The sequence below is a fragment of the Molossus molossus genome, unplaced genomic scaffold (assembly GCF_014108415.1).
Source record: "Molossus molossus isolate mMolMol1 unplaced genomic scaffold, mMolMol1.p scaffold_m16_p_14, whole genome shotgun sequence".
Classification (NCBI taxonomy): domain Eukaryota; kingdom Metazoa; phylum Chordata; class Mammalia; order Chiroptera; family Molossidae; genus Molossus; species Molossus molossus.
The window spans coordinates 12,774,746-12,802,673 of record NW_023425349.1 but is presented as its reverse complement, the minus strand read 5'-3'; the positions used below and the strand labels follow the sequence as shown (position 1 = coordinate 12,802,673).

At 41.2% G+C, this 27,928-nt stretch overlaps 1 protein-coding gene and 1 long non-coding RNA gene across 6 annotated transcripts in view; one reads left to right on the top strand and one right to left on the bottom strand.

Moving 5' to 3' along the window:
* The window catches only part of STOM (stomatin), a 29,447-nt gene extending 21,792 nt beyond the window's left edge, over nucleotides 1-7,655 (bottom strand). The window contains exon 1 of one of the 4 annotated variants that reach the window (XM_036262013.1): nucleotides 7,547-7,655. In XM_036262013.1, the coding sequence (XP_036117906.1) occupies nucleotides 7,547-7,625 (79 nt within the window). In that variant the 5' untranslated portion in view covers nucleotides 7,626-7,655. Of the gene's footprint in view, nucleotides 1-663; nucleotides 709-3,992; nucleotides 4,067-7,546 lie in introns of those variants that run through there. The other 3 variants (XM_036262014.1, XM_036262015.1, XM_036262016.1) reach the window with 3 other exon arrangements.
* Nucleotides 7,656-8,765: 1,110 nt separating this feature from the next.
* LOC118630219 lies at nucleotides 8,766-24,375 on the top strand. 2 transcript variants are annotated; one of them, XR_004959533.1, is made up of 4 exons: nucleotides 8,766-8,905; nucleotides 10,957-11,052; nucleotides 15,837-15,897; nucleotides 24,346-24,375. It is a non-coding gene; the product is annotated as an uncharacterized LOC118630219 (long non-coding RNA). The 2 variants fall into 2 exon arrangements; XR_004959532.1 differs by lacking the exon at nucleotides 24,346-24,375 and adding an exon at nucleotides 18,406-18,441.
* The last annotated feature ends 3,553 nt before the right edge of the window (nucleotides 24,376-27,928 follow it).

The window sequence follows — 27,928 nt, the reverse complement described above, 5'->3', positions numbered from 1 at the left end:
TCTTGAAAAAGAAGAAAGTTGAAGGTATCATGCTACCTGATATCAAACTATACTACAAGACTATAGTAATTTAATCAGCATGGTAATGGCATAAAAACAGACACATAGATCAATAGAACCAAATAGAGAGCCCAGAAATAAACCTACGCCTATACGGTCAATTAATCTATGACAAAGGAGGCAAGAACATACAATGGGGTAAAGATGATTTATTCAATAAATGGTTTGGGAAAAATTGGACAGACACTTGCAAAAAAAGTGACACCATATATAAAATAAACTCAAAATGGATTAATGATTTAAATGTAAGACCCCAAACCATAAAACTCTTAGAAGAAAACAGGCAGTAAAATCTCAGACATTTCTCTCAGTAATATTTTTTTCTGACTTATCTCCTCAGGCAAGGAAAACAAAAGAAAAAATAAGCAAATGGAATTATATCAAACTAAAAAGTGTTTGCACAGCAAAGGAAACCATCAATAAAATGAAGACAACCTATTGAACGGGAGAAGGTATTCACCAATGATACATATGATAAGGGGTTAATATTCAAAATTTATAAAGAATTTGGACAACTCTCCCTGGCCGGTTTGGCTCAGTTGTTAAGAGCGTCGGCCTGAGGACCAAACAGTCATGGGTTCAATTTCAGTCAAGGGCACGTACCTCGGTTGGAGCTTGGTCCTCAGCCCTGGTCTGGGTGTGGGGGGGGCAACTAGTCGATGTGTCTCTCTCATGTGATGTTTCTCTCACCCCCCCTCCACTCTATCTGAAGATAAATGGAAAAATATCCTAGGGTGAGGATTAAAAAACAAAACAAAAAACTCAGACAACTCAACATCAAAAAAACCAAACAACCCTATTAAAAAGTGGGCAGAGGACCTGAATAGACACTTCTCCAAAGAGGACATACAGATGGCCAACATCACTAATCACTAGAGAAATGCAAATTAAAAACACAATGAGATACTACCTCACACAAATAACAAATGCTGGTGAGGATGTGGAGAAAAGGGAACCAACCCTAGTGCACTGTTGGTGGGAATGCAGATTGGGGCAACCACTATGGAAAAGTGTGTAGGTTCCGCAAAAAAATAAAAATGGAGCTGCCTTATGACCCAGCAATTCCACTTCTGGGTATATATGTAAAGAAACCCAAAACACTAATTCGGGAGAAGATATGCACCTTAATGTTCATTGCAGCATTATTTACAATAGCCAAGATGTAGTGCCCAGCAATAGACAGTGGATAAAAAAGCTGTGGTACATATATACAACGGAATATTACTCTGCCATAAAAAGAATGAAATCTTACCATTTGTGACAGTATGGATGGCTCTAGAGCAGTGGTTCTCAACCTTCCTAATGCCGCGACCCTTTAATACAGTTCCTCATGTTGTGGTGACCCCCAACCATAAAATTATTTTTGTTGCTACTTCATAACTAATTTTGCTACTGTTATGAATTGCCATTGGAAATATGTGTTTTCCAATGGTCTTAGGTGACCCCTATGAAAGGGTCGTTCGATCCCCAAAGGGGTCGCAACCCACAGGTTGAGAACCGCTGCTCCAGGGGGTATTATGCTAAGTGAAGTAAGCCTGATTGAGAAAGACAAACACCATGTGATTTCACTTATATGTGGAATCTAAAGAACAAAGTAAATGAACAAACAAAATAGAAACAGACTTATAGATACAGAGGGCAGACTGAAGGATGCCAGATGGGAGGGGCTTGGGAACAGGGTGAAAAAAGATGAAGGGATTAAATAGTATTAATTGGTAGTTACAAAATAGTCACGGGGCCCCAGACTGGGTCCTGTGGGAGGCAACCAATGGATGTGTCTCTCTCACATCGATGTCTCTCCCTCTCTCTCTCTTTCTCTCTTCCTCCCTCCCTTCCACTCTATCGGAAAAAAAATAAAAATCAATGGGAAAATATCCTTGGGGAGGATTAACCAAAAAACAACAACAACAACAACAACAACAACACAGCCCTGGCCAGTTTGGCTCAGCGGTTAGAGCATTGGCCCGCGGACCACAGAGTCCCAGGTTCGGTTCCCGCTAAGGGCATGTGCCTCAGTTGCAGTTTGTCCCCAGCCCTGGTTGGGATCGTGTGAGTGGCAACCACTCGATGTGTCTCTCTCATGTTAATGTTTCTCTCTCTTCCTCCCTCTCCCTCCTGCTCTATCTGAGGATAAGTGCAAAAAAAAAATGTTCTTGGGTGAGGATAAAAAACAAAAAAACACAAACAAACCAAAATAGTCATGGGGATGTAAAGCAAAGAGAATATAGTCAATAATATTGTGGTGCCTGTCTATGGTGCCAGGTGAACACTTGAATTATCGGAGGGAACACTTTGTAAAGTATATGAATGTCTATCTGCTGTGCTGTACATCTGAAACTAATACAAAATAGTGTTGACTGCAAACTGTACTTGAAAATTTTTTAAAAAAGGTAAAAAAGCCCTGGTCGGTTTGGCTCAGCAGTTAGAGCGACGGCCCGTGGACCAGAGTCCCGGGTTCAGTTCCCGCTAAGGGCATGTACCACGGTTGCAGTTTGTCCCCGGCCCTGGTTGGTCATGCGGGTGGCAGCCACTCGATGTGTCTCTTTCACATCAATGTTTCTCTCTCTCTTCCTCTCTCTCCCTCCTACTCTATCTGAACAAAAAGTGGAAAAATGTCCTCGAGTGAGGATAAAAAAAAAAAAAAAGAAAGAAAAGGAAACAGAAGCATAAGGAAATTGGATCACAAGGTTCCTAGTTCTTTAGCTGAGGCCAAATAGCTAAGCAGTAGCTGAGAGCTTGCTTGGCGTTGTAGTGTCAGATTCCACCTCTCCCCTTGAATTTTCTCATTAGTAAAATGAGGGAAAAGAACAGTCCTGACACAGTTGTTATGTGGGTTAAATGAGAAACTATGCAAAGTGCCTGACACTTAGGAAACGTTCACTAAATATTAGCCATTGTTATTACCACAACTTTAATATTATTGATATAGTTTACAGGAATAAACTTTTTACTAAGTGAATTACCTTCTGGGACCTGCACACCATGGAGAAAATACCAAGACTAACAATCTGCTTGGGGGCTCTGTCTCTGGAGGAGAAACAAACTACATTGGGGGAGGTAAGTCAGAATTCTAAACTTTCTTGGACTGTCTTCATATAACTTTTTAAAATTTCCAGTATAATTATTAGGCTTTCTGAAGTCATTAACCGTTTTATTTTTTGCTTTCCCCATTAAATACCTTTTTTTTTAAAAAAAATAATAATTCTCACCTGACGATATTTTTCTATTTATCTTCAGATAGAGTGGGAAGGAGAGGGAGAGAGAGAAACATTGAGGCAAGAGGGACACATTGACTGGTTGCCTCCTGCACGACCCCAACCAGGGCCGAGGACAAACCGCAACAAATGTATGTGCCCTTGACAAGAATTGAACCCACGACTCTTTGGTCCATAGGCCGACACTATAACTGCTGAGCCAAACCAGCCAGGGCCCCATTAAGTGTCTTAATAATTTCCACATTAAAGTTGCAAGAGGACATTCACACATATTTTCTCATTTCATACTCAAAACCTTGGGAAATAGATATTGCAGTAAGATGATGCCTAATGTATAGAAGAGGAATTGACTCTGGAGGTTGAGAAACTTGCCCAAGGTGACCCAGGTAGTAAGTGATAGTACTGAGATCTCAGTTCAGATATTTCAATTCTAAATTCCACTCTCATTTCACTGCACTATACCAGCTTCACATAAGTGCACATTCACAACTGAATAAAGTTGGTATAGTTTTCATTGATACTTTAGGATAGACATTTTATGCTTTGTATCTTTAAGACTAATCTACTGAAATGTCAGGCTAAATGCTTATGGTTCAAGTTTCTTTACCAGTCCCAGAGTACACACAAAGATTTAAAGAGAATAGAGGAACAAGTGTGAGTCAGTAGAGAATTGACACTTCCTTCTTTCTGCTGACTGTAACATCTAGATTCTCTTACCACATTTTAATTAAAAGGAGATTCCCTATTAGGTACAATATATGTTCTTGACAATATTCAGACAAATAGTCTACCTGCAATAAAAGCATAAAATAAGGAACATAATATTCACATTCTAAAACCAACAGGTTGGGTTAAATAAACTTAGTAACTATAGACAGGAAAAATTTTCAACATAAGCCAAACATTTAACAATGTGATTTTATTCCATGGAGGACTTTGTCTCCCTCCTCTGCTTCCTTTTTCTTTCAACAAACATTTTTACAAACCTATTATGTACTTGATACTAAACTTATTTCAGCAAAGGACACAATGTGTTTTCAAAAGCTTTTCTGGTCTAATAAAGGTGATTATAATTCATAATTGTAATACTGTGTAATAAGCATTATGATAGAGGTAATGCATAGAATGTCAGGCAGACAGAAGAGAGATGCTCACTTTTTCGTGGTTACAATAGTTTTCAGGAATACGGTTTCCACATCTACTTGAAATAGATTTTGAATCTAATCTCTATCACTTTATTAACATCAACATTTATTTTTCTTTAAAAAATTATTTTTCTTCAAAACTAACCAGGTAATCATTAACTCTGTCCTTTACAGTGTAAAATTTAAACCAGCAGGTGGTACCAAGAACCTATTTAATAATAATAAAAAAAATAGATAAACGCCACTATTGTAGATTTGGTCCTCTATTTGAGTTAATTTATGACTATTGATGGTTTAACTAGATTAATTATTGAAGAAGTTACAAAGTTCTCCACAATCTAACAACTGAAATAAACAAATCAGTCCCTGGCTTTTTTTTTTTTCCCCCCAGGTATTCTCCCAAAGGGATTTGTTCTGTTTACATGATCCTTAATTATAATACATTTCTTTACAATCCACTTGCATTATTTCATTACAAAATGAATGCACTGGCTTTAAGAAAAATTAGTCTTGCCCTAGGTTTACATTCCTAAGACTAATTATCTGCAAAAACAGAATTAGAGGGAAAGAGTTTGGGCTTTTATATTCTACTGCTTCCCCCAGAAGCAGCCCTCTGGAGCTGTCTTATTCAAGAGATCTAGGTTGAAGCTAGGTTCCTCTGGGCTTTCTTTGTTATTTTGTTTCTCACCTTCAGTGAAATACTGTTTGACAAGGTCCACAGTTTGGAGGTAGCTCTAGGATGGGAAAATGGTTTGGAAAACCAGATAGCCCAAGTTTGAAACGTAGCGCTGAATCACACACAAATGTACATGATTTTCCCACTCTGAGCCTTAGTTTCCTTGTAGTAAAATATTGGATAATGATGTCTTCCTTGTGGAGTTGTTAGAAAATTGCAATTAGATAATGTTTCTAATGCACTCAGATTGTTTGTCACATGGTAAGCACTCAATACATTCTATTTAGTAAATTCTAGTAATGGCATTTCTAGCAGTGTTAGATCTATAAGGTTTCTATTAACAAAAAAGTTACTGCACTAACTGAAAACTTTTTCACTAATTTTTTCAATGAAGAACAAGAGGTTTTCTTTTAGTATTTGTAGAAGAAACAGGGATCAACACATATGATTATTGCACTGGCAAGAACACTATTATTAATTGTGTCAGTGATGTACTGAAATAATTCAGATAATGACTGCAAGTTAAAAAAAGTGACATAGACAAAACAAAATTTTCTTTGTATGTATAATTTTCTGAGGAGAGGGTGCATAGTTTTCATTAGATTTCTAAAATAAAAAGTTAAGTCTAGAACCAAGAAAAAGAACTTAGAAGTGAAAACTGGTCTGTGACCATGAAAAATAACTAATTAAGTACAAAGATCATGTTTATTCCTAAAGAGCTTCTACAAACATTTCCCACTGCAGTTTCACCAAACTTTAACTATTTTATTTTATTTTTTTTAATGTTTTTATTGATTTTGGAGAGAGATAAATGGAGAAGGAGACAGAAACATCGATGAGAGAGAAACATTGATCAGCTGCCTCCTGCATGCCCTCTGTTGGGGATCAAGCCCATAACCTGGGCATGTGCCCTGACCAGGAATTGAACCAGTGATCTCAGTGCATGGGTCGATGCTCAACCACTGAACTACACTGGCTAGGCAATTTTCACCAAACCTTTAATATTGTTATAGTCCTTTAGTTGCCCACCAAGAAGTCAGGGTACTGGGAAAACGACCTGCCCACCTTCTTATCTAGGAAAAGAGAGGATGGCACAATTTTTTTCATGTTCAAGTTTTGGTGTCAGTCAAATTCAGACTTAAAATATGGCTCCATACAAACTAAATGTGTGACATTTAAGTAATTTAACCTCTCCAAGTATAAACTTCTTCAAGTATATCCTCCCAGTTACACTCCTGATTTAGGAAGATAACTCTACAAGGTGCTTACTAGAGAAAAGTGATGGATAAAGATTTCTATAATTCTTCTGATGCTCCTGGGAAGGAATTAAAGACAATGATCGCTGGGCAAGGGAAATGGGGCTTATGCGGGATGAGTGGGCTAGGTGGCTTATGAATAATCAGAATAGATGAGTTCAATATAGTGTTCTTTGTGGGGGGTGCTGGAAGAGCCCACCCAGCCCCCTAAATTTATTCACTATGTCATCCTGTCTGAAATTCCATCCATAGAAATAATTCCTTGGGTCGCCAAAAGCCCCTGGGAGGGAACCACTACTCCTGAGAGGTTTATAGCCTCTATGAAGCCCCTAAAGGGTTAGCCAATAATGGTTCAAGTTGATAACTTTCTCAAGGGTACTAGTTCCTTCCCAGGGGAACAAGTTTGAGCCACTCACAGTTTTTGCCTGCAAGACTGGGAAGGCCCTGGTAGGATGGCAACGAGGATAGGGGAACTTAGAATTCCTTCTGAGGGACAAAAGCCGCTACACATTGAGGTCCCCTAGGACAAAGTGAAGTGGAGGGGCAGGATGGGGCAGGAAGTGAAGCTGGGAAGAGATACCACAAGAATGCCAAAAAGGGACTCCCTCCTTCTCTTCTGCAAATACGGCCCACTATGTGTCGGGAGCTGGGGGCGCAGCCTCACAGTGGGTCTTGAATCTTCCGTGAAACTGGCCGAGGGGTTTGGTGGGGGAGCAGGAGTTCTTTCCAGTTTCGGGGGAGGGGGCTCACTCCGGGGATGGGCGGGAAGGAAAGGGGCGTCGGGAGAGGTGTGGCGTGCGGGTGTGAGCCCCGCTCCCACCACTCGCTGGCCGCGAGTCCCTTCTGCTTTCCCGCGTCGGCGCGTGTCGCGGGAGATAATGAACGGAAAGCTCTGGCACAGGGCCTGGCATCTGACCACCGCTGGATAACGCGAGCCCGGGCGAGGGCTCTGCGCACTGGAGACGCGCCCACAGCGGCCGGGCACGCGGCGTTCACTCCGCACCTCAAGCTCCCTAAACCCGACCCCCAGCCCGCGAAGCAGGGTTGATCCTTCTCGGCGAACAAGTGAGGACACGCGGCTTTGAGCAGCGGACGCACAGCCAAGAAGCAGCGGACACGGGCCTGGGACCTCCGGGTTGGGGCTAGAACCCGAGGAAAGGGGTAGGGGGCGGCGGGTGACCCCGCAGGCCTTACCCGGGGCGCGGGGCTCACCCTTGAAGGTGTCAGGGTGCCGCTGGGCTTGGGTGTCCGCTGAGTGCCGCATCTCAGACATGCTGCCCGAACTGGAGTCACTTCGGTCGCGTCGCGCTCGCCTAAACCGGTGCCGCAACCGCAAGGAATTTGCCCTAGAGAGACCCAGGGCTCGAGGCTCAGGCTGGAGCCCCGCCCCTCCGCGCGGCCGGGCCAATCACGCCCAGTGTCGAGGAGGACACGCCCCGAGCTCCGCCCAGCGCCCTGCCCGCGCGGACTGCGGCCGTGCGCTTCGCTCTCTGCCCCAGGGCTAAGGGCTGGCCTAAGCGGGGGTGCCCGCCGAGGGGCGGCGCCGGAAAGGAGGAACGGGGCTCCCAAGGCGTGGGGCAGGGGCTGCGGGGCCTGGGGAAGGGGCTGACGGGATGGCTTGAGGGAAAGGTGTGAGTAAGAAAAAGGCGCCCGTCTGAGCTGACGAGAGAGGAAAATGGCGCCTTCCCAGGTCGGCTGGGTCCGATGGAGGGGAGGAAGCCGAGGGGCACCCGGTGGCCCAAGTGAGGGCGCTGAGGCCCTCCTGGTCTGTAGGACAAATGGTGTGAAGGGGAGGAACCGACGCGACCACCCTCGAGGCAAGGGAGTTCATTCGAGTGGAGTGCGGTCATTCAAACCACATCCCTTTGGAGCACCTGCCGTCTGCCCAGCATCGTGCTCGCTGTTGGGTACAGCGGGCCGCCCTCGTGGGGTTTACAGTCTAGTGAGACAAACTAACCGAATTATTACACGTGGCAAAGAACGCGGTGAAGGGGATACCGTACCGGAGACTAGCAGATGGCATCTACTTTAGCTGGGGGACGAGGGAGGCCTCTGCAAGGAGGTGGCATTGAGCGGTGACCCGAGAGGAGAAGGCGCCAGCCATCGGAAGGGGACCGGCGGGGCGGGAGGTCGGAAAGGGTGTCCCAGGCGCACTGAAAGCAGGTGCAGATTATTCCCAGCCTCAAGCTGTCTGTGGGGTTGTGGCTAAAACCTTACATCGGAAAACCAGGCTATGTTTTATTCTCCATGAGTCGTCCTAATGCAGAATGTTCAAAGCGTGTTGATGTACATGGCAAGGTGCACTTTCGAAAACATTTTATTTTGGAATGAATGCAGATTCTCAGGAAGTTGCAAAGACAGTACAGAGGGGTTATTTATGTGTGTCCTCTCCCTGGTTTCCCCCAATAGTTACATCGGATAATTTACAGGAAAGCCAGGACATGGACAGTGGCAGAAGATGTGTGTATAGTTCGGCATATTTTATCACATGCATAGGTTTGTAACAGCCACGGCAATCAAGATACAGAGCTGTTTCATCACAAAGTTCTCCCTGTGAGGAGCACTTTTTTCTTTTAATGTGTTCAGTATTTGGCTGCATAATACTTAACGCTTTGTGGTGTTTGGGTAATATGAAATGGTAGACTTTCTCTCTGATTTTAGCTCTGGAGCCTGTGGCTCTCAGGACTGAAACTAGAGTACACACAATTGTGACAGATGTTAAGAGAATGGCTGATCATCTTTGCTTTCAGGTGCAGGCTCTAGTATGTGATAAAAGCCTAATACAGAGTTCTCAGGGTTACTTCCAGTCACTTATGGGCAAAGTCTTATATTCACAGGGGTGGAGTAAAGCTTGTACATTCATTTGGTTTATAAGCCTCCTGGATAAGATAAAGAGGGAAGTGTAGTAATTTAATGACCTTTTCTAAATAAATCATCCTGGAGAAAGTCTACAGCTTCATTTTTCCCATTCTGCAGAAGATAAACCCCAGAGGCATGAACTTCCTTTTATGCTGTGGTTCCTAGGAAAGAGGAGCAAATGTAGAGGAAAACTTGATTGCAAATTGCATACTATGAAAGAGCATGTAGCTTTCACTTTTGCTGGAAAGGAAAATATTTTAAAAAGAATTTCATGTTTGTATTCCTTACTGCTACCTTTGCTCAAGTCTCTAGGCAAGCCGAACAGCGTTACTTCTGGAGGATTAGAAAAGAGGCTTCTCCCTTTGGGACAAAGACTTTGGTAAACACTTGTTGGCTCTGGTTTCAGATTGCATCAGTTTGGGAGCTGATTCCAGGCCCAAAACTGAGAAAAAACTTTGACTTGATTTTAAATTACTTTCCAAATGGATGAGAGTTTCCAGATTTTGATTTCAAAATGCTGCATTTTACTTTCCCGTGAAACTGGTAGATTCTGGCTTTCTCATATATATTCTGTATAAATTGTACTGATGAAACATACTTAAAAACAAATATTAGCATATCGTCCTCTTCCTTGTGGGGGGATTTCTAACCTTAAATTTTCTTCCTGTAATTATTAGCAATTAGAATGGGTTTTGAAAACTTTATGCTTTAGAAATAGAGACATATAAAATTACAAATAATGTGAAGAGAGAGAATTACTGAAAATTTTGGTGATTTTTTTTCTTTAGCTGTTATTTAAAAGATATTTGCATATAGGTTAAAATCAGAGTACTTTATGTATTCCATATTTCTTTTATGTTTTATTTTGCTGTTATTACCATAGCATATTTAGGGTACCAAATTAAGTATTGATTGATGGTGATAGTGATGACATTAAGACATGGAAATCAGTTTGAAAACAGGCAGGCACCATGAATCCATAATTGAATAAGTCAGAAGGAAATTTAATTAGTCTTTTTCCTGTGTCCACACAAGAAATGCTTTAATAACAACAACAGCAAAGTCCTTATTTATTTATTTTTTTTCCTTTAAATTGTAAGTCCAGGCTGTTCTTAATGCCTTTAGTGAAATTAGCTAACCAGATACTTTTGAGGGAACAGCAATACCAGCAAGTTACATCCGTTTGTGGTATTTTCCCCAGGATGGGACTAATCAGTTGGATCTGTTTCTCTATGTGGACTAAATCACATTTGTTGCATTATAGCAGCTTTTTTGTCTTCTTAGTTCTTCTCATAAAGAAGTTAGTCCAGGAATTGAATCATAACAAGAGTATCACCAGGGGATTTTATAAATTTGGGCTGTGGTGGCGGATTCATTACACCACAGCCTTAGTCAGAACACTGGGAGTCTGGGGTCTCAGGTGTTATGAAAATAAAAAAGCATTACTGAAACATTGGTGGTATTTAATAGAGTCATCTATGGGAAGAATTTGATTAATCTGCTTTATTTATTAGTTGACTCAGTATATATTTATTGAACACCTAGTATCTGCTAGGTTTTAGGTAGTTGAGATACATCGATAAACAAAAAAGACAAAAAACAAACAAACAAACAAACAACAACAACTGCCTTCATGGAGCTTATATTCTAGTATTTCTTTTCACATGTATTGGTTTGCTAGGGCTTACATATCAAAATACCACAGACTGGATGGTTCAAACAACAGAAGTTTATTTTTCTTACAGTTCTGGAGGTAAGAAGCCCGAGATCAAGGTTCAGCAGAGTTGGCTTCTTCTAAGGGGCCTGAAGAAGGATTTATTCCTGGCCTCTCTCCTTGATTTGTAAGTGGCCATCTTCTTCCTGTATCTTCACTTTGTCTTCTATGTGTCTGTGTCCAAATGATCTCTTCTTATAAGGACACCAGTCATATTCAATTAGGGCCTACCCTAATGACCTCATTTTCACTTAATTACCTTTTTCAAGACCCTGTCTCCAAATACGGCCACATTCTGAGGTACTAGAGGTTAGGACTTTAACCTATGAATTTTGGACATTGTACAGTTCAGCCTGTAATATCACATATGACTATAGTGTATCCAAATTTTTGTCTTGCTTGTTTTTTCATATCTGCATCTCTGAGATTTTCAAAGCCATTTATGCTTCCCTGAAAAACAAATGTATCCAAGTAACCTGAAATTATGTGTGATTATTTTCTAGACATAATTTATTTTTAATAAATATTAAAAGAAAGTTCTTTGTTAGGGAGATTACTCTCCTTGGAATATCACTTCATCTAGTGTGCACCATATTCTACTATTTTTGTCAAAGTTATACAAATGAGTAAAGGGGAACTATGTTGGAGAAGGAGTTCTCTATTCAACAGGTTATTGTTCACAGAACATTAATGATTTGTGGTAGAAAATATATTTTCCAACACTGTATGTGGAAGGAAACAGAGGCTTATATAATGGCATGATTTTTAAAAATTCAAATAATATCATTACCATCATTTACCATCACCCCCAATTACTATTTCTTTTTATCCCATGAGGAAACTGAGACTAGGTGTAATCATTTGCTCAAGATCTCACAGATTATAAGTGGTGTTTGCCCCAAATCTTTGACTCTAGGGTATAAATTCTTGATCATTCAGAATAAAGAAAAAGAAATAAAAAGACTCAAACATTTCATAATGCGTTCCTTAGAAGTGACATACTTAAGTGTACACTTAAATGAGTACTCAAGTTTGCCTTCAGTCTTGATATATACTTAACCTTTATCTTGAAATACTTTCTTGTTCAGTGTTTGTATCATTGTTGATATGCTGTTTCAGAATGTGTCTGTTTTAGCTGTTGAATTTCTAAAGGTCATAATCCACAACATCAGTATTTTATAGTTTATTTCATTGTATATATTGAGTTACATTGAAAATTTTAAATACCTATCTAAAAATTTGGATTTTTTTTCTTTGTAATACAAAAAAAATAATTTTTGCTTTTATGCACAAGTTGAATGGGACAGCTACACTGCCTGGAGACATCAAGAAAGGCTTCTGCTGAGAGCTGAGTTTAGTAGGAAAAATACAAGTTCGAAAAGGATGCTGTAGGAATACAGAAGAGCCTTTGTAAATGCATATGAGTATGACAACACTTGATATTTTAGGGGAAATATAAGTTGTAAGAAATGCAGAGAGTGAGAGTGATAAGAAATGGCAATGGACTAAAAGGCATATGCCAAACTTAGAAGGTAATTATGAAGACAATGGAAGGTCTTAAAAGAGATGTAGAATGAACATTAATGCATAAAAAATTGTATACAATCAGCCCTGGCCAGTTTGGCTCAGCGGTTAGAGCGTCGGCCTGCGGTCTGGAGAGACCCGGGTTCGGTTCCTGCTAAGGGCACGTACCTCAGTTGCAGTTTGTCCCCGGCCCTGGTTGGTCGTGCAGGTGGCAGCCACTCGATGTGTCCCTTCACGTCGATGTTTCTCTCTCTCTCTCCCTTCCTCTCTCTCCCTCCCACTCTATCTGTACAAAAAAAAATGGAAAAATATCCTCTGGTGAGGATAAAAAAAAAAAAATTGTATACAATCATATATAAAATAGTTCAACATTTGAAAAACTGTTAATGTAATCCAGGCTAAAGAAGAAAAATCAGATGATCATATCATTAGATGCAGGAAAAGCATTTGACAAAACCCAATTATCATTTATCATAAAAACTCTTAAACTAGGAATAGAGGAGAACATCCTCAACTTGATAAAGAACATGTACAGCCCTGGCCGGTTTAGCTCAGTGGTTAGAGTGTCAGCCGCCAGCGTCAGTCAAGGGCATGTACCTCTGTTGTGGTTTATCCCCAGGCCTGGTTGGGGTCGTGCAGGAGGCAACCAGTTGATGTGTCTCTCTCACGTCGATGTTTCTCTCTCTCTCTCTCTCTCTCTCTCCCTCCCCCTTCCTCCCACTCTATCTGAATATAAATAGAAAAATATCCTTGGGTGAGGATTAAAAATAAAAATAGCCCTGGCCAGTTTGGCTCAGCGGTTGGAGCGTCGGCCTGCGGTACAGAGAGACCCGGGTTTGGTTCCCGCTAAGGGCACGTACCTCGGTTGCAGTTTGTCCCCGGCCCTAGTTGGTCGTGTGGGTGGCAGCCACTCGATGTGTCCCTTCACATCGATGTTTCTCTCTCTCTCTCTTCCTCTCTCTCCCTCCCGCTCTGTCTGAACAAAAAATGGTAAAATGTCCTCGGGTGAGGATAAAAATAATAATAATAATAATAAAATATAAAAAATAAAAATAAAAAAGAACATGTACAAAAAAACCTACAGTGAACCTCATATTTAATGGTGAGAAACTTGAAGTTTTCCCTCTAAGATCAGGAGCAAGGCAGGATGATTACACTCATCACTCTTTTCAACATCACACTGGAAGTTCTAGCTGATGCAATAAAACAAGAAAAGGAAGGAAAAGTAATACAGATTGGGGAGGGAGGAAATAAAACTGTCTTTGTTTGCAGAAGACATGATTGTATAGAAACCTGTACTTGTACTCATATTATTACATAAGGAAGTAAAAGAAAGGAGTAAATTAAACAAATAAAAGACCCAGAACAAATAGTTTCATATTTAATAGGGTGTTGTCTTACATAATTCATCAATTAATATATGAACATAAGGGCCTTGAAATGATTTCATCCTGGTATATCATTTGTGACTAGCTGAGCATAAAATATCTTCTCACTATCCTTGAAATCTGTTTTCTTGGCCTTGGAGCTACTGGATGCAGTTATTGTATCATTGGGAATTTTATAGGTGCTATTTGTACACTGTATGTTTATTTTTAAAAACCTATTTCAAGAAGTCAACAATGGTCATTTCAATATTGACCGTTAAGTAATACAAGCATAGTAATGTAGGACTTGATTACTGTATCCGTGTTACCTATCTTTTTACACTACTAAATTCCCATAGGTCATGACAAGTATTCATATGACATTTTTTCATATTGACTAATCTCTGTTTATAGAAATGACTGACATATTAATTACTAAAAATAATAGCTGCCATGTCTTAAATGCCTATTATATGCCAGGAAGCATATTAATTGCTTTACCCAATTATCGCCTTCAATTCTCTTAAAAACTCTGTGTTGTAGCTCTCAAATAAGGAAACTGAGATTCAAACAGGTGAAGTAATTTTGTTAAAAATCACACAGGGAGCAGTGTAGAGTAGTGATTAAGAGCACAGGCTTTTCCCTGGCCGGTTTGGCTCAGCAGTTGGAGCGTCGGCCTGTGGACCAGAGAGTCGAGGGTTCAGTTCCCACTAGGGGCACGTACCCCGCCCCCGCCCCCCCTCCCCCCCGCAAAAAAAGAGCACAGGCTTTGTGGCTCTGTTGCCTGTGATAGAGTCTATGTTTCACCATTTCCTAGCTCTGTGACCTTGGGCAAGTTATTTAACTTCTTTAAACTTTACTTTTTTTCATCTGTATAAGAGTAAGTAAAATACAGTGGAACCTCGGTTCTCGAACTTAATTTGTTCTGGAAGGTGGTTTGAGCAGCCATTTGTTCGAAAATGGATTCATTTTTCCCCATAAGAAATCATGTAAATTGAATTAACTTGTTCCAGACCCCGAAATGATTCCCTGTTTTAATCTATCTTATATACAGTACATGTCTAATGTACTGTTTAATCAATAAACAAACACTTCTTTTCTTAAATTTATCAAACCTCTCCCTACTAGCCTTAAATGAATCACTTTCAGCACTGGTTCCAAGGGTGTCTTTCAGGAGGTCAGTATGTGGCATCTTCACTTTTTCACTCATTACTGCCTCCAGAATGCTGTCACATTAATGGCTTTTCCAAATCAACAACAGTTTTCCCACCTCTTCAACTGCCTGTGATCATTGTTTCTTTCACACCCTTGGTTACATTAGCACTCCTGATGACCTCTTTATGTTTTAAAATTGTGCTAATTGTCCATTTCACCAGCAACAAATGCAAAAAACAAACAAAACAAAACAAAAAACCCACAAAAATATTCACAGTACAATTTGCTGAGAGGTTAATACCAGGTTTAAAGGTAAACCCACTCATACTCTCCTTTGTTTGTGGCCTGAGAGACGCTTTTTGTCATGCTGATGTATCAGCAGGTAAGGGTTGTCAGGTTGAGAACCAAAGCTTGCTCAACAACCAAGGCGTATCTTCCTTGAACAACTTGAACTGAACTGTTAGATGGGAGAGTTTGAGAACCGAGGTTTGACTGTAATCCATGTAAATTGCTCAGCATAGTGCCTGGTACATGATAAGTACTTCATAAATGTTACTGGTTACTAAAAGAAATTGTACATTATGCAGTTATATACTTTTTTACTACTATAATAAACAAGTGACACCAAAGCTCCCTCACTGCCCTTGATTCACATTGTTTCTGTAACTTTTTAGTCACTGATGAAAATAGAACTAATTCTCTTTAAATTGTTTAGGCTCTGTAAAAAAAAAAAAAAAAATTGCCAGTTCATCAGTCAGGATAGAGTAGATTATGCCGCATTAATAAACAACTTTCCTATTTCTATGGTTTATCACACACAAAAAGTTTATTTCTTACTCCCATTGTATGTCCTTTTTTATCATAGTCACCCAGGGATCTAAGCTGATGGAGGCTCCATCCTGACACGTGTTTCTGCCATCATTAAGGTAAGAAAAGCAATACGGGGACTGGTGCACTCTCTTGAAGACTTCTACTTGGAAGGGACACATGCAACTGCTGCTTATATTTCTTTAACCAAAGCTAGTAACATCACCAGGTCTAACATCAAATGAGCAAGGAAAAGTGCAGTTTTATGGGTTAAGGAAAGAGGAGAATTAGACATCAGTGACTAGCATGTATGACTACCAAACTGATATGGATGTTTTTAGTTTCCTAGTCTGATACTTATATTTTCAATTTCTAAATCTGCCACATCCCTTCTTATGTATATGGATTCATCAGGTCAAAACCTTGATATGGTTTCAGAGAAACACCTCTTTCAGAGAGGTATATCAGAGTTATCTGGAGACTTTCAAAATCATGTGCCCAGGCCCCACCCAAGACCTAATGAGTGAAATATCTAAGGGTCGGGCTCTGGGTGTGTATATTTTGAAAAAGCTCTCCAGATAGTTCTGGTTTGCTCCCTGTTGTTACTATGCAATTGTAAACTCATATTTGTTTTCAAGGGTTGCTCTTGAGACAGGTGGGAGGAAACAGAGCTGAAAAGATCAGAGAGAGAGAGGCATTATGGCAGAAACTATGACCCAAGTATAGCAGGGTTCTCAGCTCAGGCTTAAGCTTTGCTCAGCTCAGAAGCTCAGAAGATGGTTCCTTTATGTAAGGGAACATCAGTCTTTATGAGAAAAACCTCATCTTAAATTAAGGGAGTCTTTACCCCTGCCCCACTTAAAAATTTTTTTTTAATCATACAGTAGGATGAAAGAATTTACCTGCCACTTAATTCAATAAGTACTAGCCTTTTGCTGTATTTGTTTTACTTGTTAATATTTTGACATCCATTGATGATTGTTGCCTGAAGCAATTATTTCATTGAGGGGCGGGGGTTGCCAAATGGTGATTTTCTGATTCTATCATTCCTTCTGCATTTATTATCATTAGCATTCTTCAATAAAGAAGAGATTTCCTTTACCAACTGGAGATTAATTAAGTTTTTTCAAAAAATGCATGCAGGTGGTTCGGTTGAAGCATTGTCCCATACACCAAGATGTTGTGGTCAGGGCACATACCTAGATTTTGGGTTTGATCCCCTGTCAGGGTGTGTATAGGAGGCAACCGATCGATGTTTCTCTCTCACTTTGCTGTTTCTCTCTCTCTCCCCCTTCTTCTTTTTCTCTCTCTTCCCCCCTCCTTCTCTTCCACTCTCTCTTTTTTTAAAAAAAATGGTGTAGAAATTATAGGTGCTGTACCATTGAGACAGAAAGTATCAGTAGCATTAGGGGCAAGGCTTTGGAAGTGTCACTGGACAGGACTTGTGACACAGTCTGGCAGGTTCCATTAGCATCACCTGTTGGTGAGTCCCTATAGCTGTCATACCATCAATGGGCATGGCAGCATGGCTGCTTTTTTGTTCATTAGCAACACCAGGGAGAATTGCTAGCAGAGGAGCAAAATGGTGGCAACCAACTGGGTAACCAAGAGATATTTCTGTAGAGCACTGCAAGGCAGCTGTTGGTGGGCACCCAGAGCTGTTCAGCAGAGAAACCTGAACTCTTGGAATGCAGGTAGAGGCAGAATCTGAGCTGGCGACATACGATTTGGGAGATCCATTGTGATCCGATCTTACCCTTGGGCTGCTATGGTCTGGGAAAAGGTACTGCATCTTACCAAGAACAGAAAAAGTAAAGACAGGGTTGTTTTTAAGCAAAAGAAACTCAAGAGATAAAGTGATGTATAGAGTTTGAAAGGCAGAGAGATGATGGCATGTGGCTCAGACCGAAAGAGAAATTCCAAAGATACTAGTTGACTAGCTGAGGGAACCAAGAGATCCCTGGGTATTTCATGACAGGCTTTAAGGAACTTGACCTCTTGCAGAAATTGGCATTACACAGATGGTCAAAGGGCCATTTTCTGATCCATAAATATAATATAGCTTTTCATTTATTCAAGTCTTTGTTTATGTCTCAGTGCTATGTGATATTTTTAATGGTAAACACTGAAATTTAACTAAAGATAAATTAAAAGTTTATTCCTGATAGAATCCACATCCCTTGAAAAGTTAAAATGGTTTAAATAATAAGGTTTTAAAAATCTGTACTGAACATAGGGGTGTGGTTACTAAAAGTCAACCCATATATAAGAATTAAAGAGACAACTGCCTGAAATTGAGCTAAATGGAAGTCCTACAACTATGAAATTAAAGACGAAGCCACATCAAGACTGGTAGGAGGGGCAGAGGTGCGGACAGGCTGGTCCCACACCCATGTGTGGTGGATAAAAATCAGGAGGGATACCTCAGTTGTGAAGGTCCTCCCTGAGGAACAAGGGGTCCCTGTCCCACACGAGGATCTCCAGCCCAGGGTTTCAGTGCCAGGAAGAGAAATCCCATAACATCTGGCTCTAAAATCCAGCGGGAACTGAGGTAGAGGCTGCTGGAGCCCCAGGCAGTTCCTATTAAAGGACCCAAGCACAGACTCACTCTGTCTTGCTCCCTCCAGGCTCCAGTGTGGGGGAAGCAGTTTGAAAGTCAGCAGAGACATATGGAAAAGAACTGAGTTGTTTAGCATCAGGGCGAGAGCTGGAGAGGCATTTTTCTCTCAGACAGACGTGCTGATGGAGGCCATTGTTCCTTTGGTAAGCTCTTCTCCCACAGCCCGGCCCAGCAGACAGACACCATATCTGGGACTCCAGCAACCTGGCTCACACTGTTTGCTCTGTGCTGGTAATTCCTTGAGGCCCTGCCCCACCCAACTTCTGGGACCATCCAAGCTGTTTCCACTGGCTTTACCATAGGATTGGCCTGTCTTGGCTCCTGCTTCAGATTTCCCTAAATTCTCTCAAACAGGCAGCATCAGATCTCAGCGAGCCCCATACCTCTTGTTAAGTGGCCCCAGGCCTGGCACTGGAAGCAGCCAGCCTTGGTTCACAACTTGGCTTTGCCTGGGCACCTGCAAGCCCAGCACAAGAAGCACCCATCTGAAGATCACTTTGTAGCTTATGCCTGGTGGCCTTGGGTAGAACACAGGCAGTGGCTGACCTTGCTCCAGAGCCAGCGCACCCAGTGGCCAGCTTCAGACCACATCAAAGCACCACTACTCAATCACCTCCAACAAGTGACATGCTCAAGGAGTGGACTCAGTGGGTACCAGAGCCCTGGTGAAGTAAATCTTGCTCTGTGTGGTGGGCCCCGGCACAGCGGATCCTCCAAGGTAGTCAGAGGTTGGTGGTCAGTGGGCACAGCCAATCCTTGCAGCTGATCAGCCTGAGTAAATTCCTCCCATTGATGTGCCAACAGCAATCGAAGATGCAACTACAACAGAAGAGGGTACAGTCCACACAAAGTGTGCACCTCGTGGACCCAGCTGGGGTGACGAGGGAGGCTGTACCTCTGAACCCCACAGGACACCTACTACAATAGGCCACCTTAGGAAGCCTAGGAGACATAGCAACTCTACCTAATACATAGAAACAAACATAAGGAAGCAGCCAAAATGAGGGACAAAGAAACATGTCCCAAATGAAAAAACAGAACTCCAGGAAAAGAATTAAATGAAATAGAGATAAGCAATCTAACAGATGCAGAGTTCAAAACACTGCTTATAAGGATGCTCAATGAACTTAGTGAGAACATTAAGGAACTTAGTGAGGGCCTCAAGAGCGTAAAAAAGGACCAGTCAGAAATGAAGGATGCACTAACTGAAATAAAAAATAATTTGCAGGGAATCAATAGTAGAGTAGGTGAAGCCAAGAAGCAACCCATCAATTTGGAATATAAGGAAGCAAAACACACCCAATCTGAACAGCAAAAAGAAAAAAGAATAAAAAAAAATGAGGATAGTGTAAGGAGCCTCTGGGACAACTTCAAGTGTACCAACATTCGCATCTCGGGGGTGCCAGAAGGAGAGGAGAGAGAGCAAGAAATTGAAAACCAATTTGAAAAAATAATGACAGAAAACTTTCCTAACTTGGTGAAGGAAACAGATATACAAGTCTAGGAAGCACAGAGTCCCAAACAAGATGAACCCCAAGAGGTCCTCACCAAGACACATCATCATTAAAATGCCAAGGTTAAAGACAGAGAATCTTAAAAGCAGCAAGAGAAAAGTAGTTACCTACAAAGGAGCTCCCGTAAGACTGTCAGCCAATTTTTCAAAAGAAACTTTGCAGGCCAGAAGGGAGTGGCAAGAAATATTTATAGTGATGAGAAGCAAGGACCTACAGCCAAGATTACTCTATCCTGCAAAGCTATCATTTAGAATCAATGACCATACAAAGCGTTTCCCAGACAAGAAAAAGCTAAAGGAGTTTACCACCAAACGAGTATTATATGAAACATTGAAGGCTCTTCTGGAAGATGAAGATAAAAAATATGAACAATAGTCTTAGCTAGTTTGGTTCCATGGTTAGAGCATTGGCCCGTGAACCAGAGAGCCCGGGTTTGGTTCCTGCTAAGGGCATGTACCTCCGTTGCAATTCATCCCCGGCCCTGGTTGGGGTTGTGCAGGTGGCAACCAGTTGATGAGTCTCTCTCATATTGATGTTTCTCTCTCTCTCTCTTTTTCTCCCTCTCTCCCTCCTGAAGATAAATGCAAAAATATCCTTGGGTGAGGATAAAAAAAAAAAGAACAATAAAATGGCAATAAATACATATCTATCAATAATTGAATCTACAAACAAAATGAACAAGCAGTACAGAAACAGACTCATAAATATAGAGAACTTTTTGATGATTGCCAGATGGAAGGGGTGTTGGGGGGATGGGTGAAAAAGGTGAAGAGTTTAAGAAGTACAAATTGGTTGTTAGACTGACAAATCTCAAAGGGAAGGGGGGAAAAGGGAAGAGATAAACCAAAGAATTTGTATACATATATGCATAACCAATGGACACAGATAACAGTGTGGGGAAAGGCAGGAGGGGGGCACGAGTAAGGAGGAGGGGGCCAAGGGGGAGAAATGGGGGAACATCTGTAATACAGTCAACAATAAAGGTAAATTTAAAAAGAAAAAAATAAATAAATGCTTGTTTTTTTCCCTTTCCCTTTAGTTTTTTCTTTAAAATGTAAAAGCGAAGTGACATTTTATTACCCCATATATCCTGTAAACATTGGTGAAATACAGACTTTTTCTACTAGAAGAAAAGAAGTTGAAAACTATTGCTGTGTTTGGTTCTATTTTTATTATTTATTAACCAAATCTACATAGACTGAGAGGAAAATAAAAAGACAAACTATGTACTAAATCATGGCTAACATTCTATGTTATAATTTGCATTTTAAGCAGCGATGTTATATAAATTTCCTCAAAAAGTAATAAAGTTAAATTATGCTTAGCATTTAACAAAGTGATTGTAATTCAGTATAGTGAAACTATTTTTGTTTTAATGTAAAAGTTACCATGTTCACATAGACTGACAATACAGTAATTCATAAAAGTGTTTGGTTGTGTCAGTTTATTTATTTTTTCCTTGAGTGAAGCTAATCAGTTTATGCTCCGTATGTGGTCGTTGAATCATCCTTAGGTCTAATTTATTCAGGTGATGAAATCATAATGACATGTATCTATCATAATATCACACACAGTATTATCACTGCCCTAGAAATCCTCTGTGCCCCACCTATTCATCTTTGCCCCCCCAACCCTTAGTATAACATCTTTTTATTGTTTCCATAGTTTTGCCTTTTCCAGAATGTAGTTGAAATCATAAAGTATATATTCTTTTCTTACCTTTTGTTTTTCCTACAATTTTATATGTGTTTTGATATTGGTTTTGTTTACCATTTAGTGACTAGGTTGCAGTTTTTTCCTTTATATGCATTTTTATTACCTTTTTAATAGGTAATACATCTATGTGGTTCAAAATCCAAAACAGCATAGCGTATATTGTATCCAGTCTACCTTGTTCTCCTTTGTCCTGCCTCTTATTAGTAACCACTTTAGTTTCTTGTATATCTTTTTTTTTTAATACAAATACAAATGTTCTTATTTTTCCCCTTCTTACATAAAAGATCACTTACTATTTATACTGTTCTGTGCCCTGGTTTCTTCACTGAATAATATATATTAGAACATAGAGAATTTCCTTATTCTTTTTTAGAGCTCTGTGGATGTCCCAATGTTTTTTAACCAGTTCTCTATAGAGAATGTCTTGAGTTTGTTTCTCATTTTTGGCTTTGAATAACCTGTAGGTGTATAGGTATATTTGTATATACATTTCCAGAAGTTGGAGAGCTGCAGAATATTGACTTTGTATTACAGTGTACTTAGAGAGAAATTAGCTGTCATCTGTTTTGATAGTTAGGGACAACCAGGGAAATAGCAACCACTGCTAGTATTTGCAACAGAGAAAATGTGGTTCAAGGAAGTGGTTACCAGGTGATAGAATAACTGAGAAAATGAAGCAACCCAGAGACCAGGAGAGACAAAGGTAAGAAGGCTCTGTTACCAAATCGCAGAGCTGGGGGTCATCTGTTGGAGGCTAAGACCTCTAGTGGAAGCTGGGGCCCTTAAGGAGATTGTCACTGCCAGAGAAGGGCTGGAGATAGAAAGAGAGAGAAACACCCTGATTTATTCCTTCCCACCCTTGTCCTCCAATCTTTCAGAAATCAGCTGACAGTGAGCCTGGTCATAGAGGTCTTTCCCCATATGTACAGAGCAGAGCAATGGGAGGTCAAAGAATGGATTTGAGGACATATGAGCTTAGAATCTACGTAGCCCACTGCCTTTGCTACTCACGATTTAAGTTTACCCTTCTACCCATGTTTAATACCTTCATACTTCTGCATGTCATACAAAGACACTCTCCCCTTCTCCCTAGACAAGACAGATTCCAAGTCCTATTAGTCATTGTATCCTTCTCAAGTTCAGGATCTACTGGTGATTCTCATTCCTCTTCAGCAGGTCCAGATGTGACTTCTTGTGGCCTGGTGACTTATGAACTAAATTGTAAATTAACACTCCATACAAAACTAGGAGAAGGGGATGGGAAAAGCGTAGAAATCGTTGGTTATTATGTACATACAAAAAAGAGCATTAGGCCCTGGCCGGTTTGGCTCAGCGGTTAGAGCGTCAGCCTGCGGTCCAAAGAGACCCGGGTTCAGTTCCCGCTAAGGGCATGTACCTTGGCTGCAGTTTGTCCCCGGCCCTGGTTGGGTCGTGTGGGTGGTGGCCACTCGATGTGTCCCTTTCACATCGATGTTTCTCTCTCTTCCTCTCTCTCCTTCCCGCTCTATCTGAGTAAAAAATGGAAAAATATCCTCGGGTGAGGATAAAAAAAAAAAACAAAAAAAACAAAACAAAAAAGAGCATTAGTGCTATAGTCTTTGTTGCTGTAAAAAGTCACAAGGTCATAGTTGATTTTTATCACTTCCCTGTTCTACCACTCATTGCATTCATTTCCTTTGTTTTTAGCATGTGGGAGGCAACTGATTGATGTTTCATTCTCACATAGATATTGCTCTCTCTCCCTCTCTCTCTACAAAGATCAATAAAAAGCATGTCCTTGGGTGAGGGTTAAAAAGAAGAAAAGGTCCCAATGGTCATTACATTAATTTCTGGATGATAGTACTTCTCAATTTCAGTTAGAGTCCCTCTTAAATATTCAGCAACCTAAAGATGAAATTGTAAAGTTAGCCACTGCCATTAATTTTTAAAATTACTAGGGGAAAGAAGAAAAAAAAGTTAATATATACAAAAATACATAAACACACACATGCACATTAAGCAAAGAAGAAACTAATGTTTAGTTTCCTGGCTAGTCATGAATCTGTAATTGATATTTGTCACTTCCTTCTTCCCCTACTCATTTCATGTTTCCTTTGCTCTGAGCCAGCACCTATTGGTGTGACCCAAAGCTTCATTTCTAAAGCTTCTGAATCTGCAGTGGTCTTGTCTTTTTTGTTGTTATTGTTACAGTAGTTTCACATTGTAACTTTTACTGTGAGAATGTAGAAGAGAAAATTAATATAGTTGACATGAAGGAATTAGAATTGAGACTTGGTGACTCACGATATGGAATGGGAGGAGAGAACAAAAATCTGTATGTGTTAAAAGTTTTACACTCTGGGACACAGTTCTGGTTTGAGTTTGTGTGAAGTTCAGATAGATCTGGATTAATGTAGAGTTGCCAACTGTTTTGGTTTGCCCCAGACTGAGGGATTTCCTGGAACCGGAGACTTCCTGTGCTAAAACTGGGACAGTGCCTGGCAAACCTGCACCAGCTGGTCACCCTAGCCTAATATGAACTATCAAGGCAGATTAGTGACAGAAGCTTCCTGGCATGAGCACCGAGTCAGTCACCTTCTGAAATAATCAGGACTTAGGAAGTGAGCAGTCTAGATGCCTTTAACTTGACCTAGTAAGAGAGCCTTTAGTGATACAAGGAAATGAAAAATTTTTTTTTATCCTCACCCGAGGACATTTTTTTCCATTTTTTTGTTCAGATAGAGTGGGAGGGAGAGAGAGGAAGAGAGAGAGAGAAACATCGACGTGAAAGGGACACATCGAGTGGTTGCCACCCGCACGACCAACCAGGGCCGGGGACAAACTGCAACCGAGGTACGTGCCCTTAGCGGGAACCGAACCCGGGTCTCTCCCGACCACCGGCTGATGCTCTAACTGCTGAGCCAAACCAGCCAGGGCGGAAATGGTAATTCTTAATATTCCATGGTTGCTGTCATTCAAATGTGTTCCCAACCCTTGGAACTCATGGATTCAGTGTAGGTTGTAGGGAGAGAGGATGTTGGAAGTAAAATCTGTGACCCCCTCTAACAGTGGAACCCAGAGGTGACAGATTCTTTCTCACCACAGACCACACTACTGCTCTGGAAACTTGAGGGCTTTAGTGCATTGGCGACTTCAGTTGAAGACAGGTTGGGAGTTGCAAGGGATGGGGAGGAGGAACTTGGTAATGTGCTGGCACACTGCAGAACTAAAGTACTTGGCAGGGCAGAATAACATTTATGCAGCTGGGGCATAAGTTAATGAAGTTTGAATTGTACAGAAAACGTAACATCAACAGGCTGGGGGCAGGGAGGCCAGAGGAAACTTGGCAACAAACACTTCAGTTTTCTGAAACCACTCCAGTCAGGAGGAAAGAATCAGTTGATTAAGATTACTTTCTTTGTAATCTTGCGCCATCTAGTGTTAATTCTTGTGTTCTCCTTTGTCCTAGTTAGAAGTATTAAAGGACAGTTTTCAGTCATCAGTCATTTGTTTGTTCATTTGACAGATACTGATTGAATGCCTTCCATATGCCAGTTACTTTTCTAGGCATTGGGATTACAGCTGTGAACAAAATGGACAGAAATCCTGAACTCACAGAAGCTTACATTCTGTGGGGAGAAAGACAATCAAATAAGAAAAATAAGTACCCTGGCCAGTTTGGCTCAGAGATTAGAGCATCGACCCACAGACCAATGAGTCACGGGTTTGATTCTGGTGAAGGGCATGCACCTCTGTTGCAGTGGGGTCCCAGGGTCCTACGGGAGGCAACCAGTTGATGTACGAGAGACACATCAATGTTTCTCTCTCTCCCTCCCTCCCACTCTATCTGAAGATAAATAGAAAAATATCCTCGGGTGAGGATTTAAAAAAATTTTTTTAAAGTAAAATATACACTATGCTGTATAATTATAAATGTTAAGGAGAAAAAATAAATCAAGGAAGGAAAAGTTAAGTTTAAAAATTTTGGTGGGGCTACAATGTTAGATCAGATGATCAGGGAGGCCTCACTAAGAAGACTACTTCCGAGTAAAAAAAAAAAAAAAAGAGTAGTGAGGGAGCATTCCAGGCAGAGGAAATCAGTGCAAAGGCCCTGAGGTGAAAGCATGTCTGGTGAGTTTAAGGAACAGCAAGGAGGAATATACTGAACTAGGGGAAAATATTAGGATATGAGGTCCTTGGATATTATAGTAAGGACTACCCCACTTATTTTGAGCAAGATGGGCAATATTTTTACAAATATTTTTTATTGATTTTTATTGAAGGGCAAGGGAGAGAGAGAGACATCCATGTGAGAGCGAAACACCTATCAGCTGCCTCCCACATACCCCTTACAGGGGACTTAGCCCTAAACCCTGGCATGTTTCCTGACTGGGAATTGAACCAGCAACCTTTTGGTACATGGAACAGTGCCCAACCAACTGAGCCACACCAACCAGGACCATGACAGAGTTTTGAACAGGGCCATGTTTCTACAAAGTAATATACAGTATATGGCAAAAGTAGGTTTACAGTTGTGAGTATGCAAAACACAGATTTCATTCTTGTATTATTATTTATTAAATACTTTCCATGCAAACAACTGTAAACCTAATTTTGCTCCACCCTGTATAAATGATAGCCTATGGGATGTGTCCTTCCACAGAATTTTTTTTTTTTCCTAAACATTATTCATTCATTCAATAAATATTTTTGCTGAAGTTTTCTGTTTTGAGACAATTTGGAATTGCTTGTTGCAGCATTTTTTATGATGGCTGCTCTAAAATCCTTGTCACGTCGTTTCAGCATCTGATTTATCTCTATGTTAGCATCAGTTGATTGCCTTTTCTCATTTGGGTTATAATTTTTCTGGTTCCTGGTATGATGAGTGATTTTTTATTATTCTAGACATTTTAAGTATTAAGTTTTGAGACCCTGAATCCTATTTAAATCTTTTATTTCAGCAGGAGAAGTCACCTGTTTATGTTTAGTGCATAGTCCCTGGCCTGCTTTTTGGGGCTGTAGTTCCAAAGACAATACAGGTTTCAGAGCCTATACGACATTATTCTGGCCTACTTTGTTTACCTGGTGACACCAGGGCTCTAGCTTGATTCTGCTGATGCTGCCTGCAGGGATGAAGTGCACTTTCCCAGGCAGGTCCTGCTAGGTGGAGTGTGGGAGATGCCGGGCCATGGGGCAGTGAGTGCTTCTCTGAGCCTCTCTGGGCCATCTGTTCTCTGGGCCACCTAGTGCCTGCCTGTTCTCTGCTAGTATTGCCAGAGAGGGTGGAAGGTGCTTTCCTGGGCTCCCCATGCTAGTGCTGATAGGTGGTGAATGGAAGATGCTGGGTCTGTGGGACAGAAAGTGTCTCCTATGGCCTTCTCTCTAGGACATATTATCAGCGGGCTTCTTACTGGGTGTCTGCCACTGCTGCTGAGTGAGGGACGCATCAGCCTGGGCCTCTATCTGCCTCTGGTGGTCGTGGTGGGGATCACCTTTTGCCAATGGGTGGAGTCCCAGGAGATGCTGGACATTGGTCTCCTTCTACTGCTGAGTGCAGGGCCAGGAGACATTGGGCCTATTTGTGCTTCTAGATAAAATTCTCTGCCAACTCTTTGCCAGTGCTGCTGGTGCAAGCAAACCAGGCCAGCTGGGTATAAAGTGGAATGGGGGCCCTGGCCGGTTTGGCTCAGTGGTTGGAGCGTCGGCCTGCGGTACAGAGAGACCCGGGTTCGGTTCCCGCTAAGGGCACGTACTTCGGTTGCAGTTTGTCCCCAGCCCTGGTTGGTCGTGCGGGTGGCAGCCACTCAATGTGTCCCTTCACGTCGATGTTTCTCTCTCTCTCTTTTCCTCTCTCTCCCTCCCACTCTATCTAAACAAAAAATGGAAAAATGTCCTCGGGCGAGGATAAAAAAAAAAAAAAAAGTGGAATGGGGTTCCTCCCTAGATCTCTGCTGGCTGCCTCTTTCCTGGGCCTTCAGCCAGAACCATCTGGCTTTTCCTAGAGATTTTTTTTTTTTTTTTGGTCTATGCCTTTTGGTGGTTCTGAGTTGTAGGCTCACCTGTGCCCAGACTGGAACATATGGGAGGAGAAGAAATCCCAGGGAATTTACCTCCATGTTTTTCCTCAAATACTAAGGTCCCTAGCCAGTCTGCCTTACTCTTTCCACTTTTCAGAGTCCTTTTATGGTTGTCTGTAATTATGTCCTGGATTCTTAGTTGTATTTAGAGGGGAGTAACAGGGACAAGTGAGTCTATGTCACCTTGTGTAGGGCCAAGAATCTCAAAATAGCAGATTATTTTATTTTATACATCTTTTCTCAA